Source organism: Coffea arabica, chromosome 7c (assembly GCF_036785885.1).
Source record: "Coffea arabica cultivar ET-39 chromosome 7c, Coffea Arabica ET-39 HiFi, whole genome shotgun sequence".
In the NCBI taxonomy this organism is placed as follows: domain Eukaryota; kingdom Viridiplantae; phylum Streptophyta; class Magnoliopsida; order Gentianales; family Rubiaceae; genus Coffea; species Coffea arabica.
The window spans coordinates 14351061-14366773 of NC_092322.1; the positions used below are offsets into that span (position 1 = coordinate 14351061).

The following is a 15713-nucleotide window of genomic DNA, read 5'->3' on the forward strand; positions in this document are numbered from 1 at the left end:
GATTTTAACCAAGTCTTTCTATCATCCTTGAATCAAAACCATATAATTAAGGAAAATTCCATAGAAGTTCTCATTACAAAAAATGCTAATGTAACATGTGACTGTTATTTATTACCCTTATTTCTCATATGATACTTCTCGAGTAGCTTATGAAGATCAAGAATGTCCTCTATGATTGTGGTCAATTGGAAACAGCTTCTTCCACTTTGAAAAAGGATTTGCACAATCCCTTTTGCACCTGAATCCAGTGACACTTTCTTCCATTCAGAGGCCGTAGAGCATCAATAAGCGCCCGTCTCTGATCAGTAGCCATTGCCTCTGCAACTAAAGCTTTCCTACAACATTATGTCTAGAAAGCCAAAGCACGACTCGTACTTCCTATGTTAATGCAGTTTTCAAATACATTCGAATAAACAAGAGGCGAAGGAGATCAGATCTTCTAAAATAATAATATTCACGTAAAAAAATTCAAGTCCAACATCTCTAGGTGATCCTAGCATCAACCACCAAGATTTTGTTTTAAAAAATTAAGACTTAAATTTAGATATTTGATGTGGTGTCAAAAATACACACCACAATTATGCAAAATTTGAATTTAAAATTCAACTTTTGCACAAATGTCATGAATTTAACAGTGACGGCGTATATACTGTCAGTGTATATAAAATTTACTCACAAAGGCAACAACCATAACAACTTCTGAAAAGGGTAAAGTTGTCAATGAACTTTCTTAAGTTTTCTCATTTTTTAACTGAAGTTCTTTGCCTCTCCCATTAGTCAGCTATTTAGAATCCCGCATTTAATTTATCATCTTTACACATAAATGGATTAATAGGGGAGCATTCTAGACCCTAAAAAAGAAAACTTAAAACTCGTAGCCGATGAAGCATTAGTCTAATGATTAAACGACTAAGGTTGGGTTCTAAAAATTAGAGGTACTGGATTCAGACCTCACAACACGTGAATTGTAGTCTAATGCATCCAGCCCACCAATTGTGCGTTTAGATTGTAAACATCCATCCCTTCCGTTGTGGTTTTGAGAATCGTTGTCATTATCATTATCATTACTATTACAAAAGTACCATGACTCTTGGTATCTTTGAGTGTAAGTATTTTTATGGATGAATTTCCAGAAATAATGCGAATGAAAGAAAAAGTCGGAGAAGTGGTGTTGTGTGAGAATGTGTGATAATTGAAGGGTCGCCACAAATGAAATTATCAGCTATTGAAAAAACTATTTTTTTCCATTTTTCATTTGCGATTGAGAAGGAAAATTTTGTTTTCATTTTTTTTAGTATGCTTCACCGCATGCAATCGTGCATGCGGCAAGCTTTTTAATAGCTGCATGCACTATGCATGCGGCTAAGACCAATTTTCTTTTTATTTCTTTTAATAAAATCCTAAAGTATAATAACTAAACCCAAAACCCTAAAGCCTAATTCCAAATTTATAAATCGTAAACCCTACTTTATAAAACCTAAACCCTAATTTATAAATCCTAAATCCAAATTTATAAATCTTAAACTCTAATTTATAAAGTCAAAATTCTAATTTATAAACCTTAAATCCAAATTAATAAATCTTAAATACTAATTTGTAATACCAACAATTGGTTGCACAATGAGAAAGATAAACGCAGGACCACAATGCCAGCAGTTCTTCGACAAAAAATCTAAATGCACAATTGCGATGACACAATAGGATTGGACAAATGCAGGACCACAATTGCAGGAGCTCTTCGATAGAAAACCCTAGCAATGGAACAAAGAAATTGGGGGACTCAAAAAGGAAGAAGTTGGAGAGACCTTTTTTAAAATTGCACCGTTTATTTAAAACAAGTTGATCAACGGTGCTAAGTATAGCCATATCCAACATGGATGCGGCTTTACATTGCAGCGATTTTTTTTTTTAAAAATTTCTGCTATTCCTTGCATTGTCAATTAAAAAAATTTGAAAACAAATTAACTTTATCCATACGCTGCAAATTTCATTTGCGGCGGCCCCTAACACAGCATCAATTTCCCCACAACACCAATTTTGGCATGATCTCTTATTTCCGTAAATATTTACAGAAATTTGCCTGTTTTTATAGTCTTGGTTTTTGTTATTTCAATTATACCCTTATTAATTGATGATTAAAGCTTCATATTATTGCTCTTATAATTTATAACCATTAAAATTCATCATAGAAAATAATAGCTGATGACAAGATAAAATGTTAATTGGTGAATAATTTCTCCATATTATGTAATACAATATTAATTTATAAAGAAAAATCTCATTAAACTTGTAAACACATGTGATAAAATAAATATTGAATGTAAAATAAATGATTTAGTAGACCAATGTAATACTGTTACTAAAGTATGATGGCTGCTCATAATATCTAACAAAATGTTATCCACTAGAAAAATACCCATCACGTGCAAAGCATGTGAAGTATCACTGGTAAATTAAAAACCATCATGGACTTGATTTGTTTACATTTGAGTTGGTAATTTTTCCTTATTACCATCACCTTAACTTTTGGAAATATAGTTTTCTTCATTGTCTAATAACTCCTACAAATTGATGGTCAAGTTATACATATTGTTTAAATTACAAAACAACAAGATTACATAACAACATAATCTTACCTGATGGGGCTTCCTCAATACAACCTGCCGATACACTTGCGAGAACCGCAGAAACACTTCTTCATCTTGATGTTTCCATTGGCATCAAGAACCCGATTGAGCTTGTAATTATAATCATATGAAAGTTCCTTCAATGCAGGTATTTTCTTGGTAGCAAAAAGCATTACATGGGGCACTCTTTTGTCGTCATGATCATAAAGAACATTTTGAGCATAAAGATTTGGTGAGCAACTGTGGTTGATGAATCTTCCCACATTCCCATATTTCGCTGCATCAATTGTAAAGCCTTCACCATCATCAAGATCAAAAAGATATTCATCATTATCTCTTAAATCAGCTTCCTTGTCCTGGAGCAACTCTCCAGCATATTCACATATGAAACTGCCAGATGGGATTTCAACCTGTGATCTAACACCCCATCCAGTTGATTTAGTCCTAAATATCTCCAATGGTAATCGAGGACCATGTTGGCTAACTCTATTCTGACAAGAAGGTGGGCATTTGCAATTCGGGCCACATTCGTACACCATTTTCTTTGCTCTAACGACAGAGCCTTCCTCATTGAACGGAAGTTCCCCTCCGTTCTTCACAGCACAAGGACATCTAATGGAGTCCGAGCATCCACCAACGCAATCACAACCTTCAGGCAATGAGACTTGATACCAATGTGGATACATTATCTTGGTTATGTAAGTAAAGTTAGCCGGTTTTTCAATGCTAATTTCATTCACGACCATGATTGGGACTTTCTCCTTACCTCCAGACACATCATATCCTGTCTCGGCATTGTTGTCCTCGAGGTACTTTAAGGATCTTCTTGGCTTGGTAATACTTTGGTGATTACAATCCGGCTGCCTTGACAATCGAACCAATTCAAACATCAAGGACAATTTGCCAGACTTGGATCTTTCAGGCCAAAATTTTCTCACCTTATATAGACCGTCATAGATGTACATTTTCTTGGTAGTTGTGGTTGCATCAACAGATCCTAAGATAGTTTTACGAATAACCCTCACAGGATATTTTGCATCCATGCTATTCTTCAAGGCAAGATTACCTCGTTGGAGCTTTTGATCTTCAAATGTCTGACCTTGGCCAGAATATAGAAGAATATCAGGAGAAGCCGCTCTGTTTCCATAACGGCGCAGACCTGAATCCACCACACTGTTAGCATACTCTTTTCCTTCAATTGTCACGTGATTAATACCAGCCATTTGTTCATGATGTAGACCAACAAGAGCAAGTTCAACCCTGAATCGGAACTGGTCGCCAATTTCAACCCCAGGAACATGTCCGAAACATGGTTTAGCATTCACCCATTTCTGCTGTTTCTTGAGAAGCATTGCTGCTTTAATATGAATCTGTTGTCTCATTGGTCCCTCCCCCAACTCTTGCTTGTATTCATCTAAGAGACTTCTGTATAGCTCATCAAAGAGCCTAAGGGCATTCTGCACATTGCTGTGACTAACAATGTTCATGGCTGCATTATCATATGGAACAATTGCCAGATTTTCCATATCCTTCACTTCGGTTTCTTCAACACTCTTTTCAGCTGTATTTCCTTTTTTTCTTTTATTATTGCTATTGATTCTTGATTGAAGTCTATTTTCCCACTCTGAAGCAGATAAAATGCGAACATCCTCGTCATCTCTTTCTTCTTCCTCTTCAGATTCACGGACTCCGGATGTTTGCCCAGGCACATGATTTTGGCTTGAATTTTTTCGAGTGATTCCACCATGATCCTTGACTAATTTTTTCTTACAAAAATTACTTGATTTCTCCTCTATAATGCAACAATCTTCATCATCTTCATCTCCATGTGATTTGTTATCAGTTTTGGCTTTCACCTTGGTAATTGTCTCACCTGAGTGAAGAATTGCTTTCCTTACGAACCCATATTCCACATCAGTTGGTGCCACAATTCTCAAGCGCTCAGCTGCTACAGCATTCGAAGAAGCATTGAAATTCTTGATAGTCTTCATCGCGGAGGTAAATGGACCACAATGGATTGGAAAACTTCGGACTGAATCAGCATCTGAACGCTTGAATTTTGATGCATGTTTGTTACTTGGATAACTGTCCTCTTCAAACAGTCGCTTCCCGGGCATCTTAGCAGGAGGGGATGTGTCAGTTAACAAACTCATCTTCAAGTTAACCTACGAGAATCTTTGATGTTTCCTAACTGAAATTTTGACCACTGAATAAATGGAAAAAATGGTTGTTGTACCTAATTAAAACCTGAAAACAATATGAACCAATTTTGAATTTACTAATAACCAGTCAAATAAGAAAAGAAGGCAACATGTAGGTAGAGGATAAGTACACAAAAAAAAAAAAAAAAAATTGGGCTCACTATAAAACTTTGACATTATCTGGCAGGTTGTCGATGCCTGTGTAATAATAAAAATAAGCCTTATTGCCAATTAAAGTAACCAAAATCCGATTCCAAGTACTGGAGCAAGAACTCTAGGTGTGCAATGGGTTGCTTGATTCACTATGTTCCCGAAGAGTTTACTTAATCCGATATACCCGAATGGAATGACTTTTTCACAAATAATTATTAATTTGTAAACAGGGCAAGTAGGGTCGTATCTTCAGGGACTGAGGATATTTGTCTCTTTTGAAATTCAAAGTAGCACGGGGGACGTTTTTGTATAAAGGATGACAATTAAAGCAATTCAACTAAAAATAAAATAACCAACTAAAAATTAAATGACAATTCACTAAAATCAGAATAATAATAATTAAAGGTCTAGCCAAAAAATAACTTCAGCAATGGTTCACCTAATTGATCATCGATGCACAAGCAATTCCAATTATTTATTAATAAATAGGTTAAACTGTCAAACAAGCAATGACAGTCAACCCCTCCTTACGGTGTCAGTGATTAAGGTACGCCCGTTAATCATTGTTCTAATTGAGAAATAATCCTAGGTACGCCCGTAAGATTTAATTCCCCAATTTCTTTACGTATTAGAGGAGCCTTATTCTAACCAAATAATGCATTACCAGGATTATTTTAAATTAGCCCGCATATTCTCCTGACACAAATCCAATCATGCCAGTTATCACTATTTCAATGCAATTAAATAATTACAGATTTAATGCCTTAATTGACAATAGATTACCAAATTAACTAATTATCTGGAGCCAAGACAATCGATTAATTGGGCAACCATAAACATTGTAATAAAAGAATATGCGAATATCAATAAATAAAAGAAAAAGATAAAATTAAAACGATCTTACAATTTTCAGATGAATCAAGGTATCCGTTGTTCCTTGACTAGACAAAGAAATTTAGCTCGTTGTCGGTGAAAAAAACCCGCACAAAACTGGAGAGAAAGTGGCGGCCATTGTCCTTCGATTGAGAAAAGCTCACTCCGTTCAATTGATGAAAGAAAACGCAAAATACAGAAAGTGACTAAGCCCTCCAATTGCTACATGCGTAGGAGGAATCCACCAAAGACCAAAAGGAAAAGTCAAAAGAAAGGCTAAGCTAAAAGTCCTGCCATACGAAGAAGGAAAGCTACTAAAGAAAAGTCGAAAACTAAGCTTCAAAGTAGTCTGCTCTATTTCTTCTCTAATTCTGCCCTGCTACTGTGCGGCGGCCAAGGAAAAGAAGACTCCGCCCTCCCCGGTTCAGCAGTTGCCAAAAAAAGGGAAAAAGTTTTCCTTTTTCAAAAATGCCCCTGGGGATAAGCACGGTTACTTGGATTCCTTGTCCGTCAAATTGACATTTATTATCATATTTTCATTCTACTTCCTGAAATAAATACAAAATATTAAAAATGAGTAGAATCTAACAATTAATTCACATCGGATCAGATAATAGAGAGAATTAATAATAAAATAAATGATAAAATTGCAACCTATCATTATCCCACCCGCAAATTGCTCATATATTAGCACAAGTATTAAAACTTTTACTAAAAAATAATGACTTTTTATACAACGTCACTATCAAAATTTTCTATTACACTAGCATATAAAGATACACGCCACATGTAAATTGAATTTCAAATTTCAATAGAGATTATGTAGCATTCGTTTAAACATGTTGGTGTTATCAAATTTTCACACTGATAATATATAAAAAACAGTTTTCAAATAAACAATTAACATGCCTTTAATCAATTTGTATATTGAACAAAGAATAATTAAAATTTTAAGTTTGCGAGAGATCAAAGGTTAAAATGTTGGCTCAAATGTACAACAATTGGCTCCTCTCAAATATATTGTCTCTAGATAAGATTGGAATTTTATATTGAAAATAATTTTAGCAGCTTGGAGGTACTCTTTCCTAGTTTCATGGTCGCATCAATGTTTTAAAAACCGGACCGTTAATTGAACCGGTGAAGTGAAAGGGTCGAGGTTCAACCGGTCGGACCGGTTCAACCTCGGTTCAATGAATTTTTTTAAAAATAATTTATATAAATATATATGTACAAAATAAGACATGTAATGGACTAATTTAATATTTTATATGATGAAAAGTTTACTATTTTTTAATAACTTGGATTTTTAAAAATAATTTTTTTAAATTATAAGTTAAAACAAATAAATTTCATCTCAATTTCAATTATATCTAAATTCAACCCCAAAATATCACAATATTTTGAAATTATACAAAATTCATGTCTCTGAGAATTTAGATATTATGAATTTTAATTTTAATTTACGTTTTGGGATTTAGAGATTGCAATTTAAAAAAGAAAATTTGGAGTTCGAAGGAAATCAAGAAAATCGAAAATAGAAATGTAAACTTGATAAGAAACAAAAAATAAGATAAAAGTGAGTGGTTGTGGCATTAAATAATTTGGGTTAAAAAAAATTCTTTTTTAACTTTTTTCAATTTAATGGACAAAAACAAAATTAAAAGATGGAAGAAAACATCAATAAATTAAAAATAAAGAGGTTTGATTAAAAAGGGAGTGACAAAAGAAAAGAGGATAGAGAGAGAGAGAGAGAGAGTTGAAAATTAAAAAGAAAGAACCATGAGGGGATGAGATTTTGTAAGAAAAATGGAAAAAAGAAATATGAGTGTTTGTTTTATATAAATAAGTTATCAAAAAAAACTAATAAGATGTGATGGTGCAACGGTTAATACATTGGTCTTTTATTACAAAGGTCTTGGGTTCAAATCTTGATTGCTACATTTTGCAAAACTTAGAAAAAAAAAAAAAAAAAAAGAGGGAAAGCTAAAAACCGGAAAACCGCCGGTTCGATCCGGTTCGGCGGTTTTCACGGTTCAACCGGTCTTTGACCGGTTTTATAGCAAAGTCAACAATGTCATTGAACCGGACTGGTGCCATGGCCGGTTCGCGGTTCAACCGGTCGAACCGGCCGGTCCGGTCCGGTTTTCAAAACATTGGGTCGCATAAAACTTAATTGGTTAACCTGAATCTCCATTCACTGTTTTTTTTTTTTTTTTGTTGTTTTGGTAATTAAAATATGAAACAACATTTTGTTAGGTCAATGAAATTTGACAAAACAAATAAATTTCGCCAATCCATTAAAATCAGTTATATTGATCATCTCCTACATTTAACTCTTAAGATCTTCTGTGTGTGTGTGTATCCATGGACCAACGAGTATAGACAATCAATTAGATGGAAGTATATTTTTAAGATGACATAGCACTATATGAACATCATAATAAATAAAGTTAATTTTGGTAGCAAAATGAGTTAAAAATTATGTTTTGTGTAATTTGAATTTTCTTGTAATGCTTCCAAGATATTAGAAGACTTTTCAGAAAGTAGAATAATTAAATTTTGGATTTTCTTTTCATTTCTAAAAGTCTCATTTTGCTTTATTCTTTATTGTGATATTCCTCTGTCTAAAATTAATTTTCATGGAAGCATTATGAGTATTCAAAAAATCAAAGAAAGACTATATATAGGAGTGCGCATAAAAGTGTGCGCGCTTTCTGTGAGAAATATAGGATGGATAAATCGATATGGTTTCTATCTTGCAAAAACGAGGTGTGGCATCTCCAAACTAGACAAAAATGTTTCTTTTTCTTCTGCAATGTTGTAGGAATGATGCTTTTTTATTTTTAAGTATGAAGTATAGTTAACCCAAATTAACAAGAGAACATGTTATACTAGTAATTAATCTGCTTTTTGAACATGCCCTTATAAAAGTTTTAAAGGTACATTACATATAACCCCTTGTGGTCTCATACATCATAACATGAGCCCTCTAATATTTCAAAATATACAATTCATCCCCTATTGTTTCATGTAGAAGAAAATTTGACACAGCATAGCCTCTAAAACGTCATTAGTTGAATACCAGTATTGACCTTATTTAAACATCAAATTGAACAATGGCATAAGGACCATCCTATGGGTGGCTTATGTGAATAAATGAAAAAAGTACAAGGGAGTTGAACGGATATTATGATTCCACATATTGCATCTTTGGAGAGATTCCATCGCCATCATAACCAATGGTGCTTTCTGTCTATTTTCTACTTTACATGGAACCACGGAGGAATATATGGATTGGACATTTTGAAACCTTAAAGAGATTATGTGGCAATACGCAAAATTACAAGGGGATTGTATGTAATTTAGCCAAAGAAATCACAGCAAAGGAATTGTTGTAAAATAATTAACAACTTTGAATTTGAATTAAGTGATTTTCCTAAGAAATGTAACTTGGAATCGAAAGTTGTATGCAAGCCTAGTGCGCCTCCAAAATCATTTGATTTTGGAGCTTTAGTTTGACAAGCAATGGAGGCAAATAGCAAATATTAAATTGCACTTATAAAACAAGAATAAATTTAGTGTTTTCTACAATTCAGTTAATAAGAATTTTTGTGATTAACTATGATTAGTTTTTCCTAAACTTTTTCACATTAATTCAATGGCTATATAGGAGATAATTTCTTTTCAACTAAGATAACCAGAAATGATTGAATCAGTCATCTACACCCTTCAACAAAGAGATTAAGACAAACAACATGGACATATTAAAATTAAATTAAATTTTTACGATTTGTAGGGATTAGATTTTCAAAAATTACTTTTCTTAGTAACTTCATTCCCCTCTCATCCCATACAATTTGGGTTCTATCACGTTATACCAATGGGGAAAGGCAAAACAATTTATGTAATCGGCTACTTTTCCATTCCTTCTAAGTCATTAATTTTTCAATTGAGTACTTGGCCTGTGTAGTTAGCTACATGTAAATGAATGTGTTGTGTACATGCTTGATGAGTTTCCACTACTATCAAATTGAAAAATGCATGCCTATGTATCGAGCAAAAAGCAAAAAGAGAATACCTCAATTTTTATTGAGCTACTTGAAGCTTATATTCAAATCCAGTTCTGATTGAAAAGATGGTTTCCTTCGAAAATGGCTTTCTTATGTTTCTTGCTGTGATTAATTAAGATACTTGCGAGCTCTGTGAAACAGAATGTTTTCCATCAAAATAACGAAATTTCTTCTCTAAAATAAAATATATAGCATTTAAATTTTCTTTTTGGAAAAATAGAAAAAATATTTTGATATCTCAAAAATGTAAATAATTCCAGACAAAAATCAAAAGAAAGGGATTTGAGCATTCGATTTTAGGATTTTGGGCCTTAGTATGTATATAGAAACAGTTCAAGAAATAAAATCTAAAAAATAATTAAAGTTTAGCTAACTTTTTCAGACTAGCATCAGATACGAACATGTCAATATGGCAATCGTCTTTCTTTCTGTTGATCACATCTACCTTTCATCTTACAAAAAATTAATGGTTTTACAAATATTGGACAAAAATTTCTATACACAAACCAGCTCTATCACAAAACATAATTTGTTCCAATAAAAATGCTTATAAAAGACAAAGGCAAGAAACAACAACAATGTAAATTTACCAAACCACAAGGTGGAAGTCAGGAGCAAGCTTGAGATTTTTTTTTTTTTTTTTTTTTTAAAGGTGAAAGAATCCTATATGAATAAGAATTTGAAACTATTTGTACGGGGTTGAAGCTTCAACAAAACCTATATGAAACTAAATGAATCGATTGAACATTTGGATTTTCCAAAGCTTGACTATAGTTGAAGAAAATTAAGAGATGCTCATAAAATTCTTTTAACAAGGAATTACCCGTGAGAAACAAAAACTAATTTATGCCTGAAAACAACTGTTAACACTTATCTTGAAATCAATTTTCCTACCCATAAAAGATTTGGCTCTCTTATATAAAGGAACTAATATTGCAAAATCAAATGTGTTTCAAATGTATGATGAAGGAATAGCGATAAAGATACATGATTTAGTTTACAATTTTGACACATAAACTACTAAAAGAATGAAGAAAGAAAATCTTTAAAATAAAGAATACCTCATTAGGGAAAATGTTTGTTTTATTTAACTTCAATATACAAGCCTCATTCTATTTTTTTTTTCACCGGGAAAAATGCATAAAGGTAAAATATGAACAAAGCAAGATACCGTACATTGTGCATCTCATCGGCAACTTGTTGAACTAAGGATACAAGAAAAACATGATACAACCAGTGTTGCATCAAAGAAAACAGAAATGCATGCATGACTGCTCCCACTGTAGTTAGAGATCATTCTTACAAATGCTCTTCCCTGAAGAATTTTCCTTGGCTTCAGAATTGTTGGGTATGTTCGGCAAACCATGGTAATCCTGATTGAGGACACTGTTTTGAATCAGGAATAGGAACAATAGGTCCAAGGAAAATGCGCCACAAGTCTAGTAAAATTGTAACAAGCATTGCAGCCCCCAAGGCATCAATGGCCACTCTGGGTAGGTCCCACGGATCGCCGGGTTTTTCATCAACCCTCAGAAACATTGGGAAGCTGACAATGAAATAAATTGCATAAAACAAGCTGCCAACTTTGTACATGGATGCTCGGTCCACAAACGTATAATAGGGAAAATTTGCAATAGCCACTGTCTCCAGATATGCAATGACATAAGCAAGAGCCAGAATCCAGCCAGCCTTAAAAGCCCATTGAATTGTCTCAGGCAACGCAGCAATTGCATGTTGTAGTCTACGAAGAGTAATGTTTGAAACAACATGGTAAAACAAGAAGCAGACGTGAGCAAGAAGGAAAGTTGTGTGAGGTACATCATTCATCCTCCATGATGGAAAGGTATACGATGCGCCCAAAACTTTGAAAAAGTAGTGAGTCCAAAAGTAATTTCCAACATAACTGAAAATCATTATCCAGAGATTAGCCTTTACCCAATAGCGATTGCTCCAAGAAACATTTCTATCAGCCTTTCCAACAAATAGAAGTGGTACTACGAACGTAGGAACTGCCGAAACAAGACCAATAAGCAGATACTCCCATTCTGTGAATGTCTCATATAACTTGTAAGGAACAACAATGCCAAGGCAAAGGGTCAACCAGAAAGGTGTATATAGAAGAAAGAATATTTCGCCCCATCGCTTACTTGGATTTTGAGCTAACCACATCATACAAGATCTATTAAACTATATTTTCGCCTTCAAAATCCACCTCAAAGGACTTTTGCAAGTACTGATCTGTTCAAAAAATGACTGAAGAGTGTTACAAGCCTCATTCTATTCGATAATATAATAGGACTTTTTTGTTGAAAAAATACATGTATTACAAAAGTATTCATTATTAAGTTACCATCTTAGCAAAAATCACTACCTATTCTCGAACACTAACGTCTTTTCTATGTATGATTACAAAATATGAAAAATTAATACTATCTGACGTGACCATAAAATGCCAGCTCTGCAAAGTTATTCACGATGCCATATATGGAAAAGACATAAAAATTGAGGCTATATGACAAATTATTAGTGACTAAAATCTTGAGTTATGACAAGGATCCTCATCTATTTCTTATATGTATAGACATTCATATTTCGTGTTCTAAATTTAAAAAGCTTTTGACTATATGTGCATATTTTTGCATCATTTAAAAATCTACTTGGTACAATAAAAATGTTAACAACTTCTCAAGAGAGGAATTGAATAACCTATTTTGCATGATTCAATTTTATCCTTCGTTTGAATATTTATGTGTATAATTTAATGAGTAAATCCTTCCTACATTGAGAATATATATACTATCACCATTTGATTCATGACATGTGTACAAAAGTTGAATTTCAAATTTAAATTTTGTATAGTTGTTATTCATCCAACGCTGATAGTGTATCCAATGTTAGTATAGGGAAGATTAATCATAATTTAATTATGTCTTTCAACATAGTACATTAAACTTACAAAGAATCATATTCACAACAAGCTATAGAGTATGCCTAACAAACATTTATTTTCACATCAATAATGATAAGGAATCATGTTCCAAGATAACATAAAACTTGGTAATGCGATGAAATACCTAAATACAAAGAAAAAAATTATAATTATTGCATCCTTGAACTGATACAACTAATAAACTAACAAGGAACTAAGTTACTAACAAGAAACTAAGTTTCTATTGTCGGCTACTATAAATTTAGTAAAAAAGTTACTTAATCAAAATCACCAAAAGAAATTGTCCAGCATATTCTAAATTTTTTGACTTTTTGCCTGCTACAAAATCTAAAATCTAAGTCCAAAAGAAAATGAAAACATAAAAAAAAAACCCTTCAGAAGAAGAAAAAAAAGTTGATTAAGCTATATTATGTTACTTTTTTATGCCATACATTAAATTGGGATTACATATATCCCACTTAATTATTATGGTCTTAGCTAGGCACATATTGAAGTTCCATTGAACCTCCTCAATCCACTTTTGCTAATGGTCGGTTTTTCCTAAAGTCAATTAGATTCATAAATAACAAAAAACAATACATTATACATTGAATGTGATTGAATAAATTATGCAAGCACAATTAATGGATAAAATCTAATTTTAAGAAAAAGAATGTGCGTATCACTAAATCTACAACAGACTCAATTATAATCTATAAAAGGTTCAAAATGCCATTAAAAGATTTTAATTCTTGAAATGAAATTATGTTTATGGCCTCTTATTATTTCTCTAATTATTGCACTCACTGATATCATTTTCTCCAAAATCCATATATCTTATATTAACTAAATATGATAGAAAGAAAAAGAAAAGTCTATGGTATACAATATTTTTTGGATATATGAAAACTTTTAGAAAGAAATTGCCACAATGTGCAAAGTCATTAATAGTCAACTACTTATTGATTTTGTTATATATCAGCACAAAATCAAGAATACAAAATTATCTTGTGCCATGAAATCCCCAATTTTCTCAAAAAGAGAAGCTTGCCTTAATTTTGTAACTACAGATGCTACCTAATAAAACAAAGGATTAATACTTATTCTGGAAATTTTGGTATCCAGCTATTTGTACGAAGCCCCAGAGGTCCTTTTTTTTTTTTTTGGACATCGTCACTTTATCTATACTATCCAACTCTAATCTAATTTAAGGGGATACCCAATTGAGTCTACGAGAAACCGATGAAAACTGAATCACAATCAAATCAGACGGATGCACTATGCACCCGTGAGTCTCTCTCCCATTGGATGCCTCTTTTCTCCTTCTTTTTCCTTGGTCTATCCAAACTAGCCCCTTATAAAGTCTACCGCAGCCTCACCCTTTGTTAACCAAAACCCTTATTCTCCCATGTCCTCTTCAGGAAAATAAAAACAAAGGACCAAAATAAAAAGATGGACTTCTTCATTTCTCATCTTTATAGACTTAGTTTTCCCTGGTCATACTTTTGTCTTATATCTCAAAATCCCTTTAAACTTTCACTAAACTCCTTCTAATCTTCCCAAACCCTCATAGTAACCGGATCAAACCCTGCCTTACATTTCCTTTCGCTTATCATCATTGTAAATTCTTGGATTAAGCTAATTTTCCTTTGATATATAAGTACATCTTTATCTTTATGATGTAGTAGCACATAGTGCTTGCACATAAATCAAGTGAGCCCTAGGTGAGCCTTTTTGCATGTATCTGACCAGCCAGCTGATATAGGAAAGACAACCAAAAATTCTAATTGGTGAAGGACAAGAATTGAGTAAGGATAGATTGGATTGATTTGAAGTCCGAAGTTCTGATTGGATTAGACCAATGAACTCCTTTCCCACATCTCACCCCCTTCACAAAATTTGATTAACTTGTACTTCTTCTTCATTTTTGTTAGAATTAGTTTTTTTTTTTTGGTGTTTTTTTGCTTGTGATATGTTTTTTCTAAAAACATCTTTGGACATGGTGTTCTTTTGGGGTATTTTTAAGTTTTAAGGTAGTTCTCTAAGTACTTTTGCTGCCCCCTTCCCAGCCAATTCACCCTATTGCGCTAGGCCCATTGCCTTCTTTTTTCTCTTACTACACCAAATTTAGTGATGATAAAGGAGAGGAGAAGGTTCATGACCGGTGATAAGGAATGCAAGGTAGGAGGAAAGGGCTGCGGGGAAGGATACGGGAGTTCCACTAACCATTTTATCTTTTCATATCTATGTTAGCTAGAGTCATTTATAGGAGTGACACCAACATGACTGCTCTAGTGCAAAATGAAGAGTTAGACATGAGAACAGCATAACAAATGAGAAGAGTCCAGATAACACAGCTTCAAATTTTAAACTGTAAAGAGGAATTTTGAAACGTCATATGTACATATTCAAATTATAAGAGTTTCGTTATAATTTCTCCTTTTGTTATGGGTGACGTAGTAATGAAAGGTTGAAAATAATTTTAAAAACCTATTAAAATTTCAAACCAAACTTAAGCACTATGTATACTCGATCAGGCTCACATAGTACACAGACACTACGTAGTCATAACTATACACCAACAACAAAGACTTGTACACTCCCTCAAAGTGTACCATAGCACAGCGCAAAAGTACCCCAAATCCAAACCACAATGTATTGCCATGTGATACCCTTAGTTGAATGATAACATGTCCTAAACTTGAAACCTAATGACCCACTTCCATCCTACAAATTCTTTCCAAACCTCGATAGTTGCATTATCTGATGCATGGAATAACAAGAAATAGAATTATTTCAAATTGCCCAACTCAACTGGTGGAGATATTAGTTAAGTGACCATAAAGTCCCAGATCCAATT

At 33.2% G+C, this 15713-nt stretch overlaps 2 protein-coding genes across 5 annotated transcripts; both read right to left on the reverse strand.

Annotated features, from left to right (window-relative positions):
• Nucleotides 1–6328, reverse strand: LOC113699614 (histone-lysine N-methyltransferase, H3 lysine-9 specific SUVH5-like). Of its 4 annotated transcripts, XM_027219986.2 has the most exons (3): nt 5886–6328; nt 2637–4874; nt 1–378 (listed from the first exon to the last, which is right to left on the reverse strand). In XM_027219986.2, exon 2 carries the CDS (start codon nt 4778–4780, stop codon nt 2651–2653), a length of 2130 nt encoding a protein of 709 aa, XP_027075787.2. In that variant the 5' UTR covers nt 4781–4874; nt 5886–6328; the 3' UTR covers nt 1–378; nt 2637–2650. The 4 variants fall into 4 exon arrangements, with proteins under 4 accessions (XP_027075787.2, XP_071914237.1, XP_071914236.1 ...); XM_072058136.1 differs by lacking the exon at nt 1–378 and having other exon boundaries at nt 2381–4744; XM_072058135.1 differs by lacking the exon at nt 1–378 and having other exon boundaries at nt 2381–4833.
• A 4824-nt stretch (nt 6329–11152) lies between these two features.
• LOC113700058 (cycloeucalenol cycloisomerase-like) lies at nt 11153–12182 on the reverse strand. The gene has a single exon (XM_027220490.2). The coding sequence runs from the start codon at nt 12094–12096 to the stop codon at nt 11260–11262; it is 837 nt and encodes a 278-aa protein (XP_027076291.1). The 5' UTR covers nt 12097–12182; the 3' UTR covers nt 11153–11259.
• Nucleotides 12183–15713: the final 3531 nt, after the last annotated feature.

Excerpts from the sequence above, each read along its gene's own strand:
- LOC113699614 (XM_027219986.2), bottom strand. The coding sequence starts at position 4,780 with ATGAGTTTGTTAACTGACACATCCCCTCCTGCTAAGATGCCCGGGAAG.
- LOC113700058 (XM_027220490.2), bottom strand. The coding sequence starts at position 12,096 with ATGATGTGGTTAGCTCAAAATCCAAGTAAGCGATGGGGCGAAATATTC.